The sequence below is a fragment of the Rhinoraja longicauda genome, chromosome 15, assembly GCF_053455715.1.
Source record: "Rhinoraja longicauda isolate Sanriku21f chromosome 15, sRhiLon1.1, whole genome shotgun sequence".
Lineage (NCBI taxonomy): Eukaryota > Metazoa > Chordata > Chondrichthyes > Rajiformes > Arhynchobatidae > Rhinoraja > Rhinoraja longicauda.
In genome coordinates, this window is record NC_135967.1 from 47,721,309 (window position 1) to 47,740,408 (window position 19,100).

Consider the following 19,100-nt stretch of genomic DNA (forward strand, 5'->3'; position numbering starts at 1 on the left):
GGTTGTTCATGTGAACTACATATTCTGTACTAAACCAGCCACACTGAATGTGTTATAATCCATACATTTTAATTTGACATATGTTTTATTTAACAGTGAGAAATATCCCATTAAAAATATGTTTTCTGTTGTAATTTTATTTAGTAAAGGGGTTTTACGACGATCAGGTTCCATGGATGAGACCGGGGAGATCGTCTGGCATTTAGCCCTGTGTCTGCTTCTAGCCTGGTTGATCGTTGGAGCTGCCTTGTCCAAAGGAATCAAATCTTCAGGAAAGGTTAAACAATTGGTGATAAATAGATTTAAATCTTTGCTGGCAAAGCAGTCTTTTGCCATAATTAAACTAGAATACATAAGATAATTTTCAGTGCCTCAATAATCTTAACTGCAATCTTTTGAGTAGGGTGACTCTTGCAGGATTGGGGATGTGCAAAGATTGGGGGGGGGTTGGGGAAAAGGAAGTCATTCTACCCCACAACAGACTGACTCCCCTACCTCCCCCCCCACTCCCATTTGGTTGTTCTATTGAAAAGCAAATCATTGAAAAGCAAATATTTCAGAAATTGAATAACTAAAAAAAATAGAAACTGCAGGAAGTACTCAATGGGTTGGACAGCATCCATAGAGAGAGAAACAGAATTAATGTTTCACGTTGATGATGTTTCCTAGTTTTGTTGGTAGATCATCTGGCTTGAAGCTTTGACTCTGTTTCTCTCACCACAGATGCTGCTAAGTATTTTCAGAATTTCAAAGTTATTTGTAATATTTGAACAGATCATGTGCAAACTATTTTGTGCTTAATTATTTGTTTTAACTGATTATTTGTTTTATCTAATTATTTTTAATTTAAATGAATTTAATACAGCAAGTATTGCATCAATAGTATAGAAAATCTAACAGGCTATTGTTTGTGGTCAGGTGGTTTATTTCACTGCAACATTTCCGTATGTGTTTCTGATCATACTTCTTATTCGAGGAGTTACCCTTGAAGGAGCCCATAAAGGGATTGAATTCTACATTGGATCTCAATCAGATTTCTCTAAGCTGGCTGTTGCTGAGGTAAATACAGCAGGTATTTTCAGGTTATTCACAAAATTCATAGAATTACATTTGCAGTTTTCCAATTCACACTTCATTCTATTTTCCTGCACTTTAAAGAATGTCTCTCTAATTCTTGTCTATTGTTTTTGAGCCCTTGTTCAATTGTACAAAGTCAGTGCAAGAGCTATTGTTTAAACTGAAATAACACAAATCATCCAAGTGGACAGTATATGGGATGCTAGTTGAATTCCATCTACCTGTGAACCTTACTTATCTTGAACATCACCATCCCTTCATTGTATCTGTACCTCATCGTACTTGTGCACATGACAATAGATGCAATTTAACTTAAATTAGAGATCAAATATATTTTAAATTGGGGAGATGGGGAATACAAAGGGGATATTTGTGCATTTTTGTAGGTTTTATTCCTCTAGTCAAATTCTTCCCCTATTTACATCTCCATTAGATCTGCCTATAACAAGACTCCCTCAGCTAGCAACATCACCACTTACATTAGTCTTTCTGTCTGGGTATACATTCCTATTGTTCTTACCAACCCTCTCTTCTTCACAATTTAAAATATAAAAGTGAACATTTCTAACTTTTTCTAGTCCTCATGAAAGGTCAATGGTATTTTTCTCAATCCACAGTTATTGTTTGATTTGTGGAGTGTTTTTCTCATACTCTGTTTTATTTGGAATTAACTCTAGGTACAATGTTATCCTTTGGGAAAACCTCAGAAATTTCAGATTTCAACTTATGTCCCACCATATTCAACAATGAAATACTGAGCCCATATTTTATAGAAGCCATCACACAACTCCTTTGTACCCAGGAACTCTAAATTAAGCCTCTCTCTTAATATTCCTTATCCAAACTATTGTTACTTCCACACAGACTCAATAGCATTTGCTGACATGCTGAAAACCATCATCCTGCACCTGAACCACATGAATATGACATTGTTGACTCCTCCTGCTATCTGCCTCCCATTGACAATAGACAATAGGTGCAGGAGTAGGCCATTCGGCCCTTCGAGCCAGCACCACCATTCAATGTGATCAAGGCTGATCATTCTCAATCAGTACCCCGTTCCTGCCTTCTCCCCATACCCCCTGACTCCGCTATCCTTAAGAGCTCTATCTAGCTCTCTCTTGAATGCATTCAGAGACTTGGCCTCCACTGCCTTCTGAGGCAGAGAATTCCACAGATTTACAACTCTGACTGAAAAAGTTTTTCATCATCTCCGTTCTAAATGGCCTACCCCATATTCTTATTGAATCGAGAGTCAAGTCAAGAATGTTTAATTGTCATATGTACCAAAAATGGAACAATGAAATTCCTACTTGCAACAGCAGAACAGGTCTTTAAAGGCAGTACCCTTAGATAAAACAAAAGAACAAAAAAAAATCGATAAATTAAAAATATTATTGCAAAAAGCCCAAAGTCCTTAGTGCAACCAGGACAGTTTGCAGTTCATCGTAAGTCAGTGTTTACAGTGTTCAAGAGCCTGTTGGTCATTGGGAAGTAGCTGTTCATGAACCGGAGGTCACGCTTTTCAGACTCCTATACCTTCATCCTATTGGCAGGAGTGAAATAAGAGCATGGTCCGTTGAGGGTCCTTGATGATGCTGGCTATCTTTTGGAGGCAGCACTTCCTATAGGTCCCTTTGATGGTGGGTGGGCAATATCCAGATGAAATGTTGTGGAAAATCTGATATTTCTTTGAAGATAGACACAAAAAGCTGGAGTAACTCAGCGGGACAGGCAGTATTTCAGGAGAGAAGGAATGGGTAATGTTTCGGGTCGAGACACTTCTTCAGACTGATATTTCTTTCTTAGTTTCACCATCTTATAACAAAAATGTCAATGAAAATTAAAATTTACTTTATTATTTTAGGAAGTTTTATTACCCACTTGAGTTGTAGTTTTATCCTGTGGTGAAAAAGGTTCCTTTGTGATGCTTTCAGTAAAAGAATAATTCTGGGTTATAACGTAAAAATAATGCCATTCATTTGATGATGTGATTGACAGGAAAACACATAAAAACATAAAGTTGATGATCATCAAGTAGAGGACTGTATTACAGAATGAACGGCTCCATTGCTTAGAGAAGCCATTTCAGATTTGAAGGAGCTTCATTCGATCATGTTACCATTTGCCTGTAGCTCTTATAACTTCTGTTCAAAACGATTTTACCTGTTCAATTAAAATTTTAATGTTGACTAATTCTACCTCCCATTCCCTAGGTCTGGAAAGATGCTGCAATACAGATTTTCTACTCCTCGTCAGTGGGTTCTGGCACTCTAATAACCTTGTCATCCTACAATAAATTTCACAACAACTGTTACAGAGACACCATCATTGTCTGTGTTATAAACTGTGCCACAAGTGTGTTCGCTGGATTTGTCATCTTCTCAATCCTTGGACACATGGCTCATATACAAGACAAGCCCATTTCAGATGTGGTTCAGTCAGGTACACAATCGTTCACATCTTCATAAAGGATAATAATCTATAGTCAATTAAATCAAACAATTTAACTGAGCACTAAACTGGCTCTGAAGAGGGTCCAGAGGAGGCTCACAAGAATGATCCCAGGAATGAGTGGGTTAACATATGATAAGCATTTGATGGCACTGGGCCTGCACTCGCTGGAGTTTAGAAGGATGAGGGAAACCTCATTGAAACTGGAATGGTGAAAGGTTTGGATAGAGTGGATGTAGAGAGGATATTTTCACTAGTGAGAGAGTCTAGAACCAGAGGTCATAGCCTCAGAATTAAAGGACATTCCTTTAGGAAGGAGATGAGGAGGAATTTCTTTAGTTAGAGGGTGGTGAATCTGTGTAATTAATTGCCACAGAAGGTTGTGGAGGCCAAGTCAATGGATATTTTTAAGGCAGAGATAGATAGAGTCTTGATTTGTACTAATGTCAGGGGTTATGGGGAGAAGTCAGGAGAATAGAGTTAGGGGGGAGAGATATATCAGCCATGATTGAATAGCAGAGTAGACTTGATGGGCCGAATGGCTTTATTTTGCTCCTATCACTTATGACCTTATGACTACTAGCTGCACAAATGGAATGGAAACATATTTGATTGCTAAAGAAACAGTGAATTAGAATTTACTCATCACACGAATGTGGTGAATTTACTCACCACAATTGCCACTTAGTTTTTGAGAACTTACACCTTGGCTTGCAAATCCTGGATTTGTGTGCTGCTTCCTCCAGACAGATATGAATAAACTTACAGAATGGGGAGATAATTGACAATTGAGATAATTTAAGTTAAACTTAGATAAAAGTAAAGCTCACCGGTGCTCTATTTAGTGCTACCCTGCAGACAGCTGATTCGTTACAATGTTCTTGGTCCCTGGTTTCCAATACGGACTGTAGTCAATATACTTTAAAGAAACATCCACTGAGGCTACATGCTGTCATTTTGGGAACCCGGGACAAAATCCTGCCCTTCACCGGTATTCCAACAGTAAAACGGTGATCTCATCACTACATGACAACTGTGGGGGTAATATGCAGAGGCTGGTTATGAAGACTGATGGTGGCATCACGCAATGAGACCCCTCAATGCTAAGATGAGGCACAGATAGCAGCTTCTCCTCGTGCAACTGTACGCCCTGCATTCTGTTAACTTGCTCTTCATTGGATTCACAGTTCCTGCGGATTGGAGGGTAGCTAATGTTATCCCACTTTTTAAGAAAGGAGGGAGAGAGAAAACGGAAAATTATAGACCAGTTAGTCTGACATCAGTGGTGGGGAAGATGCTGGAGTCAATTATAAAAGAAGAAATTGCGGAACATTGGGATAGCAGTAACAGGATCGTTCCGAGTCAGCATGCATTTAAGAAGGGAAAATCATGCTTGACTAATCTTCTGGAAGTTTTTGAACATGTAACTAGGAAAATGGACAAGGGAGAGCTAGTGGATGTAGTGTACCTGGACTTTCAGAAAGCCTTTGAAAAGGTCCCACATAGGAGATTAATGGGCAAGATTAGAGCACATGGTATTGGGGGTAGGGTGCTGACATGGATAGAAAATTGGTTGGCAGACAGGAAACAAAGAGTAGAGATTAACGGGTCCGTTTCAGAATGGCAGGCTGTGACTAGTGGGGTACCGCAAGGCTCGGTGCTGGGACCGCAGCTATTTACAATATACATTAATGACTTAGATGAAGGGATCAAAAGTAACATTAGCAAATTTGCAGATGACACAAAGCTGGGTGGCAGTGTGAACTGTGAGGAGGATGCTATGAGGATGCAGGGTGACTTGGACAGGTTGTGTGAGTGGGCAAATGCATGGCAGATGCAGTTTAATGTGGATAAATGTGAGGTTATCCACTTTGGTGGTAAGAACAGGAAGGCAGATTATTATCTTATCTGATGGTGTCAAGTTAGGAAATGGGGAAGTACAAAGAGATCTGGGTGTCCTTGCTCATCAGTCACTTAAAGTTAGCATGCAGGTACAGCAGGCAGTGAAGAAAGCTAATGGCATGTTGGCCTTTATGACAAGAGGAGTTGAGTATAGGAGCAAAGAGGTTCTTCTGCAGTTGTACAGGGCCCTAGTGAGACTGCACCTAGAGTACTGTGTGCAGTTTTGGTCTCCAAATTTGAGGAAGGACATTCTTGCTATTGAGGGAGTGCAGCATAGGTTCACTAGGTTAATTCCCGGAATGGCGGGACTGTCGTATGTTGAAAGACTGGAGCGACTAGGCTTGTATACACTGGGATTTAGGATGAGAGGGGATCTTATTGAAACATATAAGATTATTAAGGGATTGGACATGTTAGAGGCAGGAAACATGTTCCCAATGTTGGGGGAATCCAGAACCAGGGGCCACAGTTTAAGAATAAGGGGTAGGCCATTTAGAACGGAGATGAGGAAAAGCTTTTTCAGTCAGAGAGTTGTAAATCTGTGGAATTCTCTGCGTCAGAAGGCAGTGGAGGCCAATTCTCTGGATGCTTTCAAGAGAGAGCTAGATAGAGCTCTTAAGGATAGCGGAGTCAGTGGGTATGGGGAGAAGGCAGGAACGGGGTACTGATTTTGAATGATCAGCCATGATCACATTGAATGGTGGTGCTGGCTCGAAGGGCTGAATGGCCTACTCCTGCACCTATTGTCTATTATCTATTAATCTCCTTTTGGACATGATAGAAGCATGGGAGACAACTGCCTCCATCACATTCTCCAGGAGGTAGTGTGATAGATCCTGATACTCACTACCAAGAAGTTGGTAGTGTCAGTTCCCGCTCAGTACATTGACGTCTCACAGTGTTGCAGAAATCTCTGCGCCCAGTTGCAAAATTATTATCGTAGCCTTCCGAACACTGTCAAGGCTGCTTTCTGTCCCTGATAGGAGTGATCTCCTGTATCTGGGAGTCAGCCCGCTATTGATTTAGTTAGCAGAGTAATAAAGGACAGAGACTGGTCCTCAATAGTGGCAGATACCTATTCCCTCAGCTGCAATCTTAAAACACACTCCTGACATTCACCTCCACCATTACGTCCTCCTACCATCTCCCAAAGCTAGGAGGGCAGGTGCTCTCAAATATGGTATCTCCTTTTGAAATCTTGCACCAAATTTCAAGATTTTTTTCTCTTCTCAAATTATCATGGTCTGGACGCCTTTTCAAAAACCAATCAACATTTGTTTTCTTTCCCCTCTTTGAGGTGCAAGTTCCTTGAAAAAACACTAATCAATCACATTTGGGCTTGTGCTGATGTATAAAGCTAATGAATGGCATGGAAAGATTTAGTATCATAGAGGAAAGCCATGAAAATTCACAGCACTCATTTAATATATTGCCAATAAAAAGATGCTGATTAATCATAGACAATAATCAATAGATAATACCTTTAACATTTCTCAGAGACCTCTAGGTGGCTCATGGGTCACTGGAAAATATCACATTATAGAATTATGGAGTCAGAGAGTCGAACAGCTTAGAAATAGGCCCTTGTGCCCATCGCGCCTTTGCCAACCATCATTCCTATCTATACTAATGAAATTTGTATGCATTGCCTTGCTCATTCAAGTGCCTAACTAGACACCTCTTATATATTGTTACTGATCCAGTCTCCAGCACCTCTCCTGGCAGCTTAATCCAGATATCATCTATTCTATGTGAAAAAAATACCTCTTCAATCCTCTTTAAACCATCTCTCCTAAACCTATGCACTTTAGATTTAGACACCTGCTATGGGAAATAGACACTGGATATCTACTCTATTGCCTGAGAAAATGTTACATACCTCTATCATGTCACCTCTCAACCTTCTTCACTCCAGGAAACAGATCCAATTTATCCAGCCTCAAGGTTATCTCAAACCCTCCAATCCAGGCAACATCCTTATAAATCTTTGCTGTACCCTCTACAGCTTAATTAAATTCTTCCTTTGCTGTGGCATTAATGACACCCTTTCTGTAGTATGTCATCATCAGCAATGAGGTTGAAGAACAATATTAGGCAGGCACAATGGGATCTCTGTTCAAAGCCATTAATTGCATTCCGTTAATTGTATCCACTTCAGGTTTCGGTTTGGTTTTTATCGCCTACCCGGAGGCTCTTGCACAGCTGCCATGGGCTCCTCTATGGTCCATTTTGTTTTTCTTCATGCTGCTTACTCTTGGACTTGGCACTATGTTTGCAGCTGTAGGTAAGAATGACGTTGTTTGATTTAGCTCATCTCGTTTCAAGGCTTAAAATATAGTTGTATAAAGTTTAGATAAAGTTTGATAGTTTGATGATAAGAAATTATATTTGGTGATGTATGTTGATGAATGCTCCGTATATTTCTGTATCTATCCCTTGTTTGCAGTCCGTGAAACCTGAATCTTTCTCCTTCTAAAAAGGGTTAAGCATCTGCACGTGGTGGATGATGGTAGGAGGAAATAATGGTGGAGGTAAATGTCATGAGTGTTGTTTTAAGATTGCAGCTGAGGGAATAGGTATCTGCCTCTATTGAGGACCAGTCTCTGTTCTTAGCTCTGCAATCGCTAAATGGCAAGATAATAAGAGGAATGGGCAGAGTCAATGTGTATTTATTGAACAGAAATTATGTTTAATAAATCTTTTGGTGCCCACGTTTTAACTAGCAGTATAGATCATAATATTGTGCACACAGGATGAGTATGGGACCAACAAATCAGATAGCAGTGTATATGAATTTTTAGTTTGACCACGTCACCCATTCCTTCTCTCCAGAGATGCTGCCTGACCCGCTGGGTTACTCCAGCATTTTGTGATACAATGAGTGGCGGTGCTGGCTCGAAGGGCTGAATGGCCTCCTCCTGCACCTATTTTCTATGTTTCTGTCATAGGTTCCGTTTGTAGAATTTCCAGACCATAAATATGCAAGTATTTACTTCAAACTGTTATAATTCGCTTTACCATGTGCCAGCTTTAGAGCAATATCCACAGATCATGGATTTATAATTAAATTATGTTTGACATCATAACTACTTTGGGTGACTACATGACATTCTGCACATGACCATCTTTATCCTGTTTTAAGTTCATCAAGTGATTGATTTAAGGATGCATGTTGTCATGAAAAAAGTGTCATTCTTTTAAAATGTTTTGACTATGGAAAATTATTTGACTATGGAAATTCATGCTAAGGGTAGCTATCGTTGTACATGTGAAGACAATTTTTATGGACATCCACAGCGCAGGGATCTAGAGAAGGAAACTTCAGCTCCTTCAACAGTATTTTTCAGCTTTTCTCTGTCAGTTCCCTTGGTTCTTCACAGCATGCTGAGATTATGTTTTAATTAAATAATGTTCTAATTAACTATTTGTTATTTTAATGACCATAAAACTGCTTTTACTTTATAGGTGACTGAGTCCTTTAACATAGGTTCAGTTCGCTTTGCTTTTGCTATACATTTAGCTACATTTCTTGGAGGTCTTCAGTAGCCATCAGTGAAGTCTGGTTTGTTGTATCGTTACAACTTTTTTACATCAATTACATTGTTTACTTTGCAACCAAAATTAATTTTACGTACATGGCATAATATTCTTTCATTTAAATTACTTGCTGATGTAGTAAAAAGCTAAAGCTTCAGTATAGATCCCTAAAGGAAGTAACTAGTCATATCTGCAAATAGAGCATTTAACAATTGCTCCCTACTCTCTATCTCTTACCTTTATTTCAACAGGATACCTTGATTTAAAGATGCTTCTATTTTCAGTGTGCAGCCTTATCAAATGGTTTCTTGCAATTAATGTATTATATCCATAAATACTCCCTCATCAGCCATGTTAGTGACCGCAAACAGTTCTACCACAGAAGTTATTCATGACCAGCCCATTATACATTTGTGTGGGCTAATCGATTCACAAATATCCATGTGCCCAGTAAATTTCTCAAATTGCAGATTTCTCCACTCCTGGTACAAACACTTTTTCTATACAAGTATAAGTTACATTTGGAACACTATACAAGGTTAGAAGTATGATTCCATCCGTTGAATCTTTGCCGAGAGTGTATCCATGGATAAAGGAGAATGTCTGCATCTACTTTTCTGGCCTAAAATACTCTGGTCTTTCAAATAGTGGTTTTCTCTGCAGATTTTAATTATTAATGAATATTTTGATTTTTCATTTCATCAGAAAAAGTTATAACCACTCTGCAGGACCAGTTCCCTCTGTTTCTGATATCAAAGCGCCTGAGGCTGACAACTGCCATTTGCTTGTTATTTTATTTTCTTGGCCTTGTATGTGTAACACAGGTATGGTGTCCTTTATTAGTTTTTTACATTAAATAATAATAATAATTCTATAAAATCAGAAATTTAATATGATTAAGTAATAAAGAAAGTTATGTGTTTGTGTTGCTTTTCTAATTAGTTTACATTGTGCAATGATAGCGTGTGAGTGGTCGATACTATTAATTCTAAATCTATTTCATTAACAACATTGTAAAGTTAAAAATAAAATGATATTCCTATCCTAACAATCTCTAATTGCAGTGCATTAAAATTGTCTCCAACGGTTAATGTTCTACATATCCATTTGACTTTCAGGCAGGGATTTACTGGATAAACTTAATTGATCACTTTGGTACGGGATGGGGCCTCATTATTTTAGCTCTGCTGGAACTCATCGGACTCAGCTGGATTTATGGTAAGTTAAGAAGAGAAAGCACAGAAATTTAAAAAATGGTCCAGAGTAGTTTGCAGGCAGAAAAAAACCAAGAGTAACAGAAGAAAGGGAACAGCACCAATGGTAGTTTCGGTCAAAACCACACACCATCCTGACTTGGAAAATCTTTTGGCCAATCCTTCACTATTACTCACACTAAATCTTGGCCTTCCTTATCTCATAAGAGGGTGAGGCTACCTTTTCCATGGAGATTGCATTGATTGAGGATGGTGGCTGAACCATTGCCTACTCAAGAGACATAGGCGATGGTCAATAAATGTTGGCTTCAGCAGAAATATCACATCACGTGAACTTTAGAAAATCTATTTATTATACTTGTTTGGTTTGCTTCAATATGAGAAGACAAATACATAGGGAAGTTTGTCCTTAAATTTAGTCATACGGTTTGAAATTCTGAGTAACCCATTGGTGGGTTTACATAGAAACATTGAAAATAGGTGCAGGAGTAGGCCATTCGGCCCTTCGAGCCAGCACCGCCTTTCAATATGACTGTGGCTGATCATCCAAAATCAGTACCCCGTTCCTGCTTTCTCCCCATATCCCTTGATTATGTTAGCCCTAAGAGCTATATCTAACTCTTTCTGGAATTTAATCTGATCATTGGAGGAACTCTGTTTTAAGGTTGGCACCCAGTGTTTATTTCGTGACGACAAGGGTTTGTACAGCATACTGGCATTCTTTAAAAAGTTAAAAGTCATTATTCTGTTTCGCGGCCATGACATGTATGTTTATTAATCGTGCTTACTGGCACGTTTTGTATACTGTTGACACCTATAAGAAAACAAAATTCCTAAAAGCAGGACAACCTGAGTGATTGAGTATTTCCACTTTTCTGGTGTCCACAGGAATAAACAGATTCATCAAGGACATTGAGATGATGATTGGGGAAAAGAACTGGCTCTTCTGGCTGTGGTGGAGAGTGTGTTGGCTCTTTATATCTCCGTGCTTGCTGTTGGTAAATAAATATTTCATTTGTGCTCAATAAGTTGCAATTACTAAACAAACAGAAGGTGCTCTACAATTGCTATACAATTGCTCTACTGTTTAAATCTCTTTTCTACCTGTAATTCAAGCTTTCTGAATCTTCTTCTTTGGTCTACCTATTGCATGAGTTTGACTTGATTGTATTTTTAGTTATCGTATTTTCCATTCACAACATGCAAAAGCTTTTCACTGTACTTTGGTATGTGTGACAATAATAAACCTAAACCTCAGTAGCACAGTGAGCACAAAATTAGCTGTGTGTTGTGACTCTAATACATATTTGTGAGCAGCAAGACTGCCCCACATGTTGGAATATGTCGTTATTTTGATGGACTTTGCATTTTGTACAGGCAATTTTATCCTGGTCTTCAGCATCTTTTGCTCCACCAGCATATGGATCTATTCAGTACTCTGTCCAGGCAACAACACTCGGCTGGTGTATGATCACCTTCTGCATTATGTGGATCCCCATCATTGCCATTGTGAGAGTTGCCCGAGCTGAAGGCTTCACCTTATGGCAGGTAAGATTTGCACAAGAAAACACTTTGAAAAGTATGGAATTTCTGAAGGCCATCCATTAGCTACATTAGAAGATCATGAAAAAAATTGCAAAATCTCATTTTGCACTGTAATTTGAGGGATTTTACAAAAAGTTTTGATGATTTAATTGTTTGGAACCTTAATTTAAATAAAACCAAATGTGAAATGTAATTCCAGACATTTTTTCATCCAAAGTGTTTGTATGCTCATTGCAGAGGAATTTTAGGAAATTTTAAAATCAGATTTCTGTGCCTACATTGAAACCAATGAGCTTACACCATCCTGTCAATAGAATTCTATCAATTAATTGTAGTCACTTGCTAAAATCTGACTCTTCATATAAGATCTGTAAAAGATTCACCTTGGGCACTAAATCAGGTCTTGAATGGTGAGCAGAGGGCTGAGTTGAGATAAGTTAAAGGGCTTGATCCCATTTGATGAATGAGGATGATGTTCTTTTTCAAGGTGGGGTCCAAAATCTCTCTTAATGTCATTTGCCCTTACCCTTCCTCTCCCTGATCATCTGTACCCTATCTTTGATGATCTCCATTTATGCTGCCCCATCCTGATCAAGCCCATAGGCATCCTGAGGCCATTTCCTGAAACCTTGATCATGTTTGCATCTCCTCCAAAATACACTTGGCCTCCATGATCAGTTCTTCAAGCTTCTCTCTAATAATCATCCCAGCATTCCTCACCCACCCATGTTAATCACTGGTCTTTTTTGTGCATGTTTCCAAACTCAACATAATCTCAGCTCTTCCTTTGTATTAACTTCCAAGAATTTATTTCCTTCACTTATCCAATTGTGGGTCTATAATTCACTGAGTGGGAGTTTATCTGCTTCTTATAGCTAAGGTCCACTTGAACCTCCTTCAGCATCTCCACTTGCTTTTTTGGAATAAACTGCAGAACAATTTGATCGTGATTAAATTTGTTTCTATTTGGATGATTATGGCGAGTAAAACCAACAAGAAATGATTCGGTAAGGAGGTTGAGGGAGGAGACTACGCCAAAAGTTGGAGAGGGTGAGACGCAGTGAAGAAAGGACAGGCAAGCTGATTCAGTGTGATGCTTGCAGGATGTGGGAGGTCAGGGACACTGCTGGTGCCTCTGGCTGCTACAACTGTGGAAAGCGTGTCCAGGTTCAGCTCCTGAAGGACCGTGTTAGGGGACTGGAGAGGCAACCGCATGACCTCAGGACCATCCAGGAAAACAAGAGTTTCCTGGACAGGACCTACAGCGAGATCTTTACACCGAAGTTACCAGATGGGAGAAGGTGGGTGACGATGAGGAAGGGAAGGAAGCTTGGAGTACAGGTGAGTACGGGGGTTGTACCTCTTGAAAACAGGTACACCCTCTTGGAAGCTATCGGGACAGAAGGCACTGCCAGTCTGACAGGTCTGCGAGTCAAAACGTGGCGGACAGGTCTGCGAGTCAAAACGTGGCGCTGAGGCAAAGCCAAAGAGACAGACGTCAGGAAGAGCTGTGGTAGTAGGGAACTCCATAGTGAGAGGTACAGACAGGGGTTTCTGCGGCAATAGGCGGGATTCAAGGATGCTAGGGTCCAGGACGTCAAGGACCAATTGCAGGGCATCCTCAAGCGGGAAGAGGAGCAGCCGGAAGTGGTAGTGAATATCAGCACAAATTACGTTGGGAAGAAGAGGAAAGAGCTTCTGCAGCGTGACTTTAGAAAGCACGGAAGAAGGCTGAAAAGCAGGACCTCCAGGGTGGTTATCTCCGGTTTGCTTCCAGTTCCTCACGCTGGTGACGGCAGGAACAGGGAGATAGGAGATCTGAATGTGTGGATGAGGAGCTGGTGCAGGGGGCAGGGATTTAGATTCTTAAACCACTGGGCTCTGTTTTAGGGTCACGGCGTATTGTACAAAAGGGACGGGTTGCACCTTAACAGGCGGGGGACCAGCATTCTGGCAGGCAGGCTTGCCACTGCTACACGGGTGGGTTTAAACTAAATAGTGGGGGGCACTATTCCAATAGTGGGAGGGAGACAAATTGGAAATACAAGGGTGAAGTTAAAAGGAAAGAGAGTTTAGGAAAAGTTAAGAAAGACACCAGAATTAACGGGACAGAAAGTTCACGAAGGGACAGGAGAGTATGGCAAGTGAAATAGGAATGGATGTGAAAAGCGAGGTGAGTAATGGATTAAAAGTATTATATATGAATACGCGAAGTGTAAGAAGTAAAGTGGATGAGCTTGAGGCTCAGTTAGAGATTGGTAGATATGACATTGTGGGGATTACAGAGACATGGCTGCAGGAGGATGGGGACTGGGAACTGAATATTCAGGGGTATACGTCCTATAGAAAGGACAGGCAGGTGTGAAGAGGAGGTGGGGTAGCTCTGTTGGTGAGGGATGACATAGGGACTGACAATGTGGAGTTGGTGTGGATAGAATTGAGGAATTGTAAAGGTAAGAAGACACTAATGGGAGTTATCTACAGGCCCCCAAACAGTAGCCTGGATATAGGGTGCAAGTTGCAGCAGGAGTTAAAATTGGCATGTAACAAAGGTAAATGCCACTGTAGTTATGGGAGATTTCAATATGCAGGTTGACTGGGAAAATCAGGTTGGTTCTCGATCCCAAGAAAGGGAGTTTGTAGAGTGCCTCTGAGATGGATTCTTAGAGCAGCTTGTACTGGAGCCAACCAGAGAGAAGGCAATTCTGGATTTAGTGTTGTCCAATGAACCAGATTTAATAAGGGGACTGACTCAAGGTAAAGGAACCGCTACGAGGTAATGACCGTAATATGATCAATTTTAATCTGCAATTTGAAAGGGAGAAGGTTAAATCAGAAGTGTCAGTGTTGCAGTTGAACAAAGGGGACTATGAAGGCATGAGAGAGGAGCTGGCCAAGGTCGACTGGAAAAGGATCCTATCAGGAATGACGGTGGAACATCAATGACAGGAATTTCTGGGCATAATCCGGAAGATGCAGGATCATTTCTTTCCCAAGAAGAAAAAGATTCTAAGGGGAGTAAGAGGCAAACGTGGGTGACAAGGGAAGTTAGGGATGGAATAAAACTAAAAGAAAAGGTGTATAACATGGCAAAGAGTAGCGGGAAACCAGAGGAGTGGGAAACTTTCAAAGGACAACAGAAGGTAACAAAAAGGCAATACTGGGTGAAAAGATTAAGTACGAGGGTAAGCTGGCCAAAAATTTCAAAAAGGATAGTAAAAGCTTCTTTAGGTATGTTAAGAGAAAAAGATTAGTAAAGACAATGTGGGTCCCTTGAAGGCAGAAAAGGGTGAAATTATTATGGGGAACAAGGAAATGGCTGAAGAGCTGAACAGGTACTTTGGTTCTATCTTCAATAAGGAAGGCACAAACAATGTCCCAGATGTACTAGGGGACAGAGGATCCAAGGAGACAGAGGAACTGAAAGAAATTTGCATTAGGCGAGAATTAGTATTGAAGGTAGACACAAAATGCTGGTGTTCCCCTCTTCCATTATAGATGAGGCTCTCACTACGGCCTCCTCTACATCCCGCAGCTCCGCTCTTGCTCCCCCTCCTCCTATTCCTCACCTTCCACCCCATCAGCCGTCGCATACAACAAATTATCCTCCAACATTTCTGCCACCTCCAACGGGATCCCACCACTTCTTCCCATCTCCACTGTTCCCTCCGAAACTCCCTGGTCCACTCGTCCCTTCCCACCCAAACCGCCCCCTCCCCAGATACTTTCCCCTGCAACCGAAGGAGATGCAACACCTGTCCCTTTACCTCCCCCCTCGACTCCATCCAAGGACCCAAACAGTCTTTCCAGGTGAGGCAGAGGTTCACCTGCACGTCATATCATATCATATATATACAGCCGGAAACAGGCCTTTTCGGCCCTCCAAGTCCGTGCCGCCCAGCGATCCCCGCACATTAACACTATCCTACACCCACTAGGGACAATTTTTACATTTACCCAGCCAATTAACCTACATACCTGTACGTCTTTGGAGTGTGGGAGGAAACCGAAGATCTCGGAGAAAACCCACGCAGGTCACGGGGAGAACGTACAAACTCCTTACAGTGCAGCACCCGTAGTCAGGATCGAACCTGAGTCTCCGGCGCTGCATTCGCAGTAAAGCAGCAACTCTACCGCTGCGCTACCGTGCCGCCCTCCAACCTCATCTATTGTATCCGCTGCTCCAGATGTCAACTTCTCTATATCGATGAGACCAAGCGCAGGCTAGGCGATCGTTTCGCCGAACACCTCCACTCAGTCCGTCTCAACCAACCTGATCTCCCGGTGGCTCAGCACTTCAACTCCCCCTCCCGTTCCCAATCTGACCTTTCTGCCCTGGGCCTCCTCCATTGTCAGAGTGAGGCCCAGCGCAAATTGGGGGAACAGCACCTCATATTTGGCTTGGGCAGTTTACACCCCAGCGGATTGAACATTGACTTCTCCCACTGCAGGTAGACCCTGCTTCCTCTCTCTATCCCCTCCTCCTTCCCAGTTCTCCTACTAGTCTTCTTGTCTCCGACTACATCCTATCTTTGTCCTGCCCCCTCCCCTGACATCAGTCTGAAGAAGGGTCTCGACCCGAAACATCACCCATTCCTTCTCCCCTGAGATGCCTGACCCGTTGAATTACTCCAGCATTTTGTGCTTACCTTCAATTTAAACCAGCATCTGCAGGTTTTTTTTCCTACACTGAGAAATAGTATTGGGTGGACAGATGGGACTGAAGGCTGATAAATCCCCAGGGCCTGATGGTCTGCATCCCAGGGTACTCAAGGAGGTGAGTCTAGAAATCGTGGACACATTGGTGATCATTTTCCAATGTTCTATAGATTCAGGATCAATTCCTGTGGATTAGAGGGTAGCTAATGTTATCCCACTTTTCAAGAAAGTAACGAAGTAATAACGGCACATTTGGATAGCAGTAAAAGGATTGGTCCAAGTCAGCATGGATTTATGAAGGGGAAATCCTACTTGACTAATCTTCTGGAATTTTTTGAGGATGTGACAATTAAAATGGATGAAGGAGAGCCAGTTGGTGTCGTGTATCTGGACTTTCAGAAAGCCTTTGATGAGGTCCCACACAGGAGATTTGTGGGCCAAATTAGAGCACATGGTATTGGGGGTCGGGTATTGACATGGATAGAGAATTGGTTGGCAGACAGGAAACAAAGAGTAGGAATAAACGAGTCCCTGTTAGAATGGTAGGCAGTGGCGAGTGGAGTGCCGCAAGGCTTGGTGCTGGGGCCACAACTATTTACAATATATATTAATGATTTAGATGATGGAATTAAAAGTAATAATAGCAAATTTGCAGATGACACAAAGCTGGTGGCAGTGTGAACTGCGAAGAGGATGCTAGGAGGTTGCAGGGTGACTTGGACAGGTTGCGTGAGTGGGCAGATGCATGGCAGATGCAGTATAATGTAGATAAATACGAGGTTATCCACTTTGGCGGTAAGAACAAAATGGCAGATTATTATCTCAATGGTGTCAGATTAGGAAAAAGGGAAGTGCAACGTGACCTGGGTGTCCTTGTACACCAGTCATTGAAAGTAAACATGCAGGTACTGCAGGCAGCGAAGAAAGCTAATGGCATGTTGGCCTTCATAACGATAGGATTTTCCCTTTTTCCTAATCTGCCATTTTGTTCTTACAACCAAAGTGGAGTAAAGAGATCCTTCTGCAGTTGTACAGGACCCTGGTGAGACCACATCTGGAGTATTGAGTGCAGTTTTGGTCTCCTAATTTGAGGAAGGACATCCTTGCTATTGAGGGAGTGCAGCATAGGTTCACAAGGTTAATCCCCGGGATGGCGGGACTATCATACGAGGAAAGATTGGAAAGACTGGGCTTGTATTCACTGGAATTTAGAAGGATGAGAGGGGATCTTATAGAAACATATAAAATTATAAAAGGACTAGACAAGCTAGATGCAGGAAAAATGTTCCCAATGTTGGGGGAGAAGAGAACCAGGGGCCACAGTCTAAGAATAAAGAGGAAGCCATTTAAAACTGAGACGAGAAAAAACCTTTTCACCCAGAGTTGTGGAATTCTCTGCCACAGAAGGCAGTGGAGGCTAATTCAATGGATGAATTTAAAAGAGAGTTAGATAGAGCACTTGGGACTAGCTCCCCATACTAAGGGGGTATGGGGAGGTCAGGCACGGGTTACTGATTGTGGATGATCAGCCATGATCACAATGAATGACGGTGTTGGCTCGAAGGGCCGAATTGCCTTCTTCTGCACCTATTTTTTATGTTTCTATGTTTCTAAAATTTCATTTCTTTTCACAGAAAGTTTCTGCTGCTTGCACATCAGCTTCCGATTGGGGTCCGTATTTGGAACAACATAGAGGAGAAAGATACAGAAACAAGCTTGATCCTACAGAAGCTCCTAATTGTGTCCAGCTTGTTTCCACTGCTGAGATATGACATTTCAAACGAAACATTTTCAGATCCTGAAAATTCTGACTGTCGCGTCTGTTCTCTGGATTAGATAGGAAATCCATTCCGATATGGACGCATCAATCAATATATTTTGTTAATTCTCTTTTCTCAACCTTGTTGTTTTTGCTCTTCACATCAGCTAGGACTCTCATTGTTTTTTCTTCTCGTGTTATACCATTCCTTTCATTAGGTCCTCATTTATGTGTGCGTTGTAAGATATTCTTTTAGACAAAACCATCATTGTATATTCTGGTTAATTTTTGTTTGGTTTAACTGATCTTAATTCTTATCCATTTATCTATCTAGCCTGTCATTTCTGGCCTAACTAATCAATGCATAGGCTTTGCAAAATGAAAGTGTGCACTGCTCCTGTGAAAGGCAGTTCACATGAAGTTCGAGACTTGCCTTGTGATAATTGCAGCATCCAGCTAGGATCAAACATTGAAAAATAGGTGCAAGAGTATGCCATTCGGCCCTTCGAGCCAGCACCGCCATTAAATATGATCATGGCTGATCATCTAAAATCAGTACCCCATTCCTGCTTTTACCCCATATCCCTTGCTTCCTTTATGCCCAAGTACTAAATCGAACTCTTTCTTGAAAACATCCAGTGAATTGGCCTCCACTGTCTTCTGTGATAGAGAATTCCAAAGATTCGCAACTCTCTGGGTGAAGACGTTTTTCCTCATCTCTGTCCTAACTCAAATTTCACTGTACCTTAATTGTTACATGTGACAATAAACTGACCTTGACCTTGAAATGGCAGCCCCTTATTCTTAAACTGTGACCCCTGGTTCTGCCCCCCCCCCAACATCGGGAACATAAGATGCAGTATCTTTTCATCCCAAAGAGGAAGAAAGATTCTAAGAGGAGAAGGATGCGACCGAGGCTGACAAGGGAAGTCAAAGACAGCATAAAACTAAAT

The 19,100-nt window shown here is 41.3% G+C and overlaps 1 protein-coding gene across 1 annotated transcript in view; it reads left to right on the forward strand.

Annotated features, from left to right (window-relative positions):
- The window catches only part of LOC144600447 (sodium- and chloride-dependent neutral and basic amino acid transporter B(0+)-like), a 33,905-nt gene extending 15,745 nt beyond the window's left edge, over window positions 1–18,160 (forward strand). The window contains exons 4-12 of the mRNA XM_078412056.1: window positions 145–277; window positions 919–1,059; window positions 3,294–3,522; window positions 7,592–7,717; window positions 9,676–9,794; window positions 10,089–10,188; window positions 11,073–11,182; window positions 11,562–11,732; window positions 18,023–18,160. Of these exons, the coding sequence (XP_078268182.1) occupies window positions 145–277; window positions 919–1,059; window positions 3,294–3,522; window positions 7,592–7,717; window positions 9,676–9,794; window positions 10,089–10,188; window positions 11,073–11,182; window positions 11,562–11,732; window positions 18,023–18,160 (1,267 nt within the window). The remainder of the gene's footprint in view (window positions 1–144; window positions 278–918; window positions 1,060–3,293; window positions 3,523–7,591; window positions 7,718–9,675; window positions 9,795–10,088; window positions 10,189–11,072; window positions 11,183–11,561; window positions 11,733–18,022) is intronic.
- Window positions 18,161–19,100: the final 940 nt, after the last annotated feature.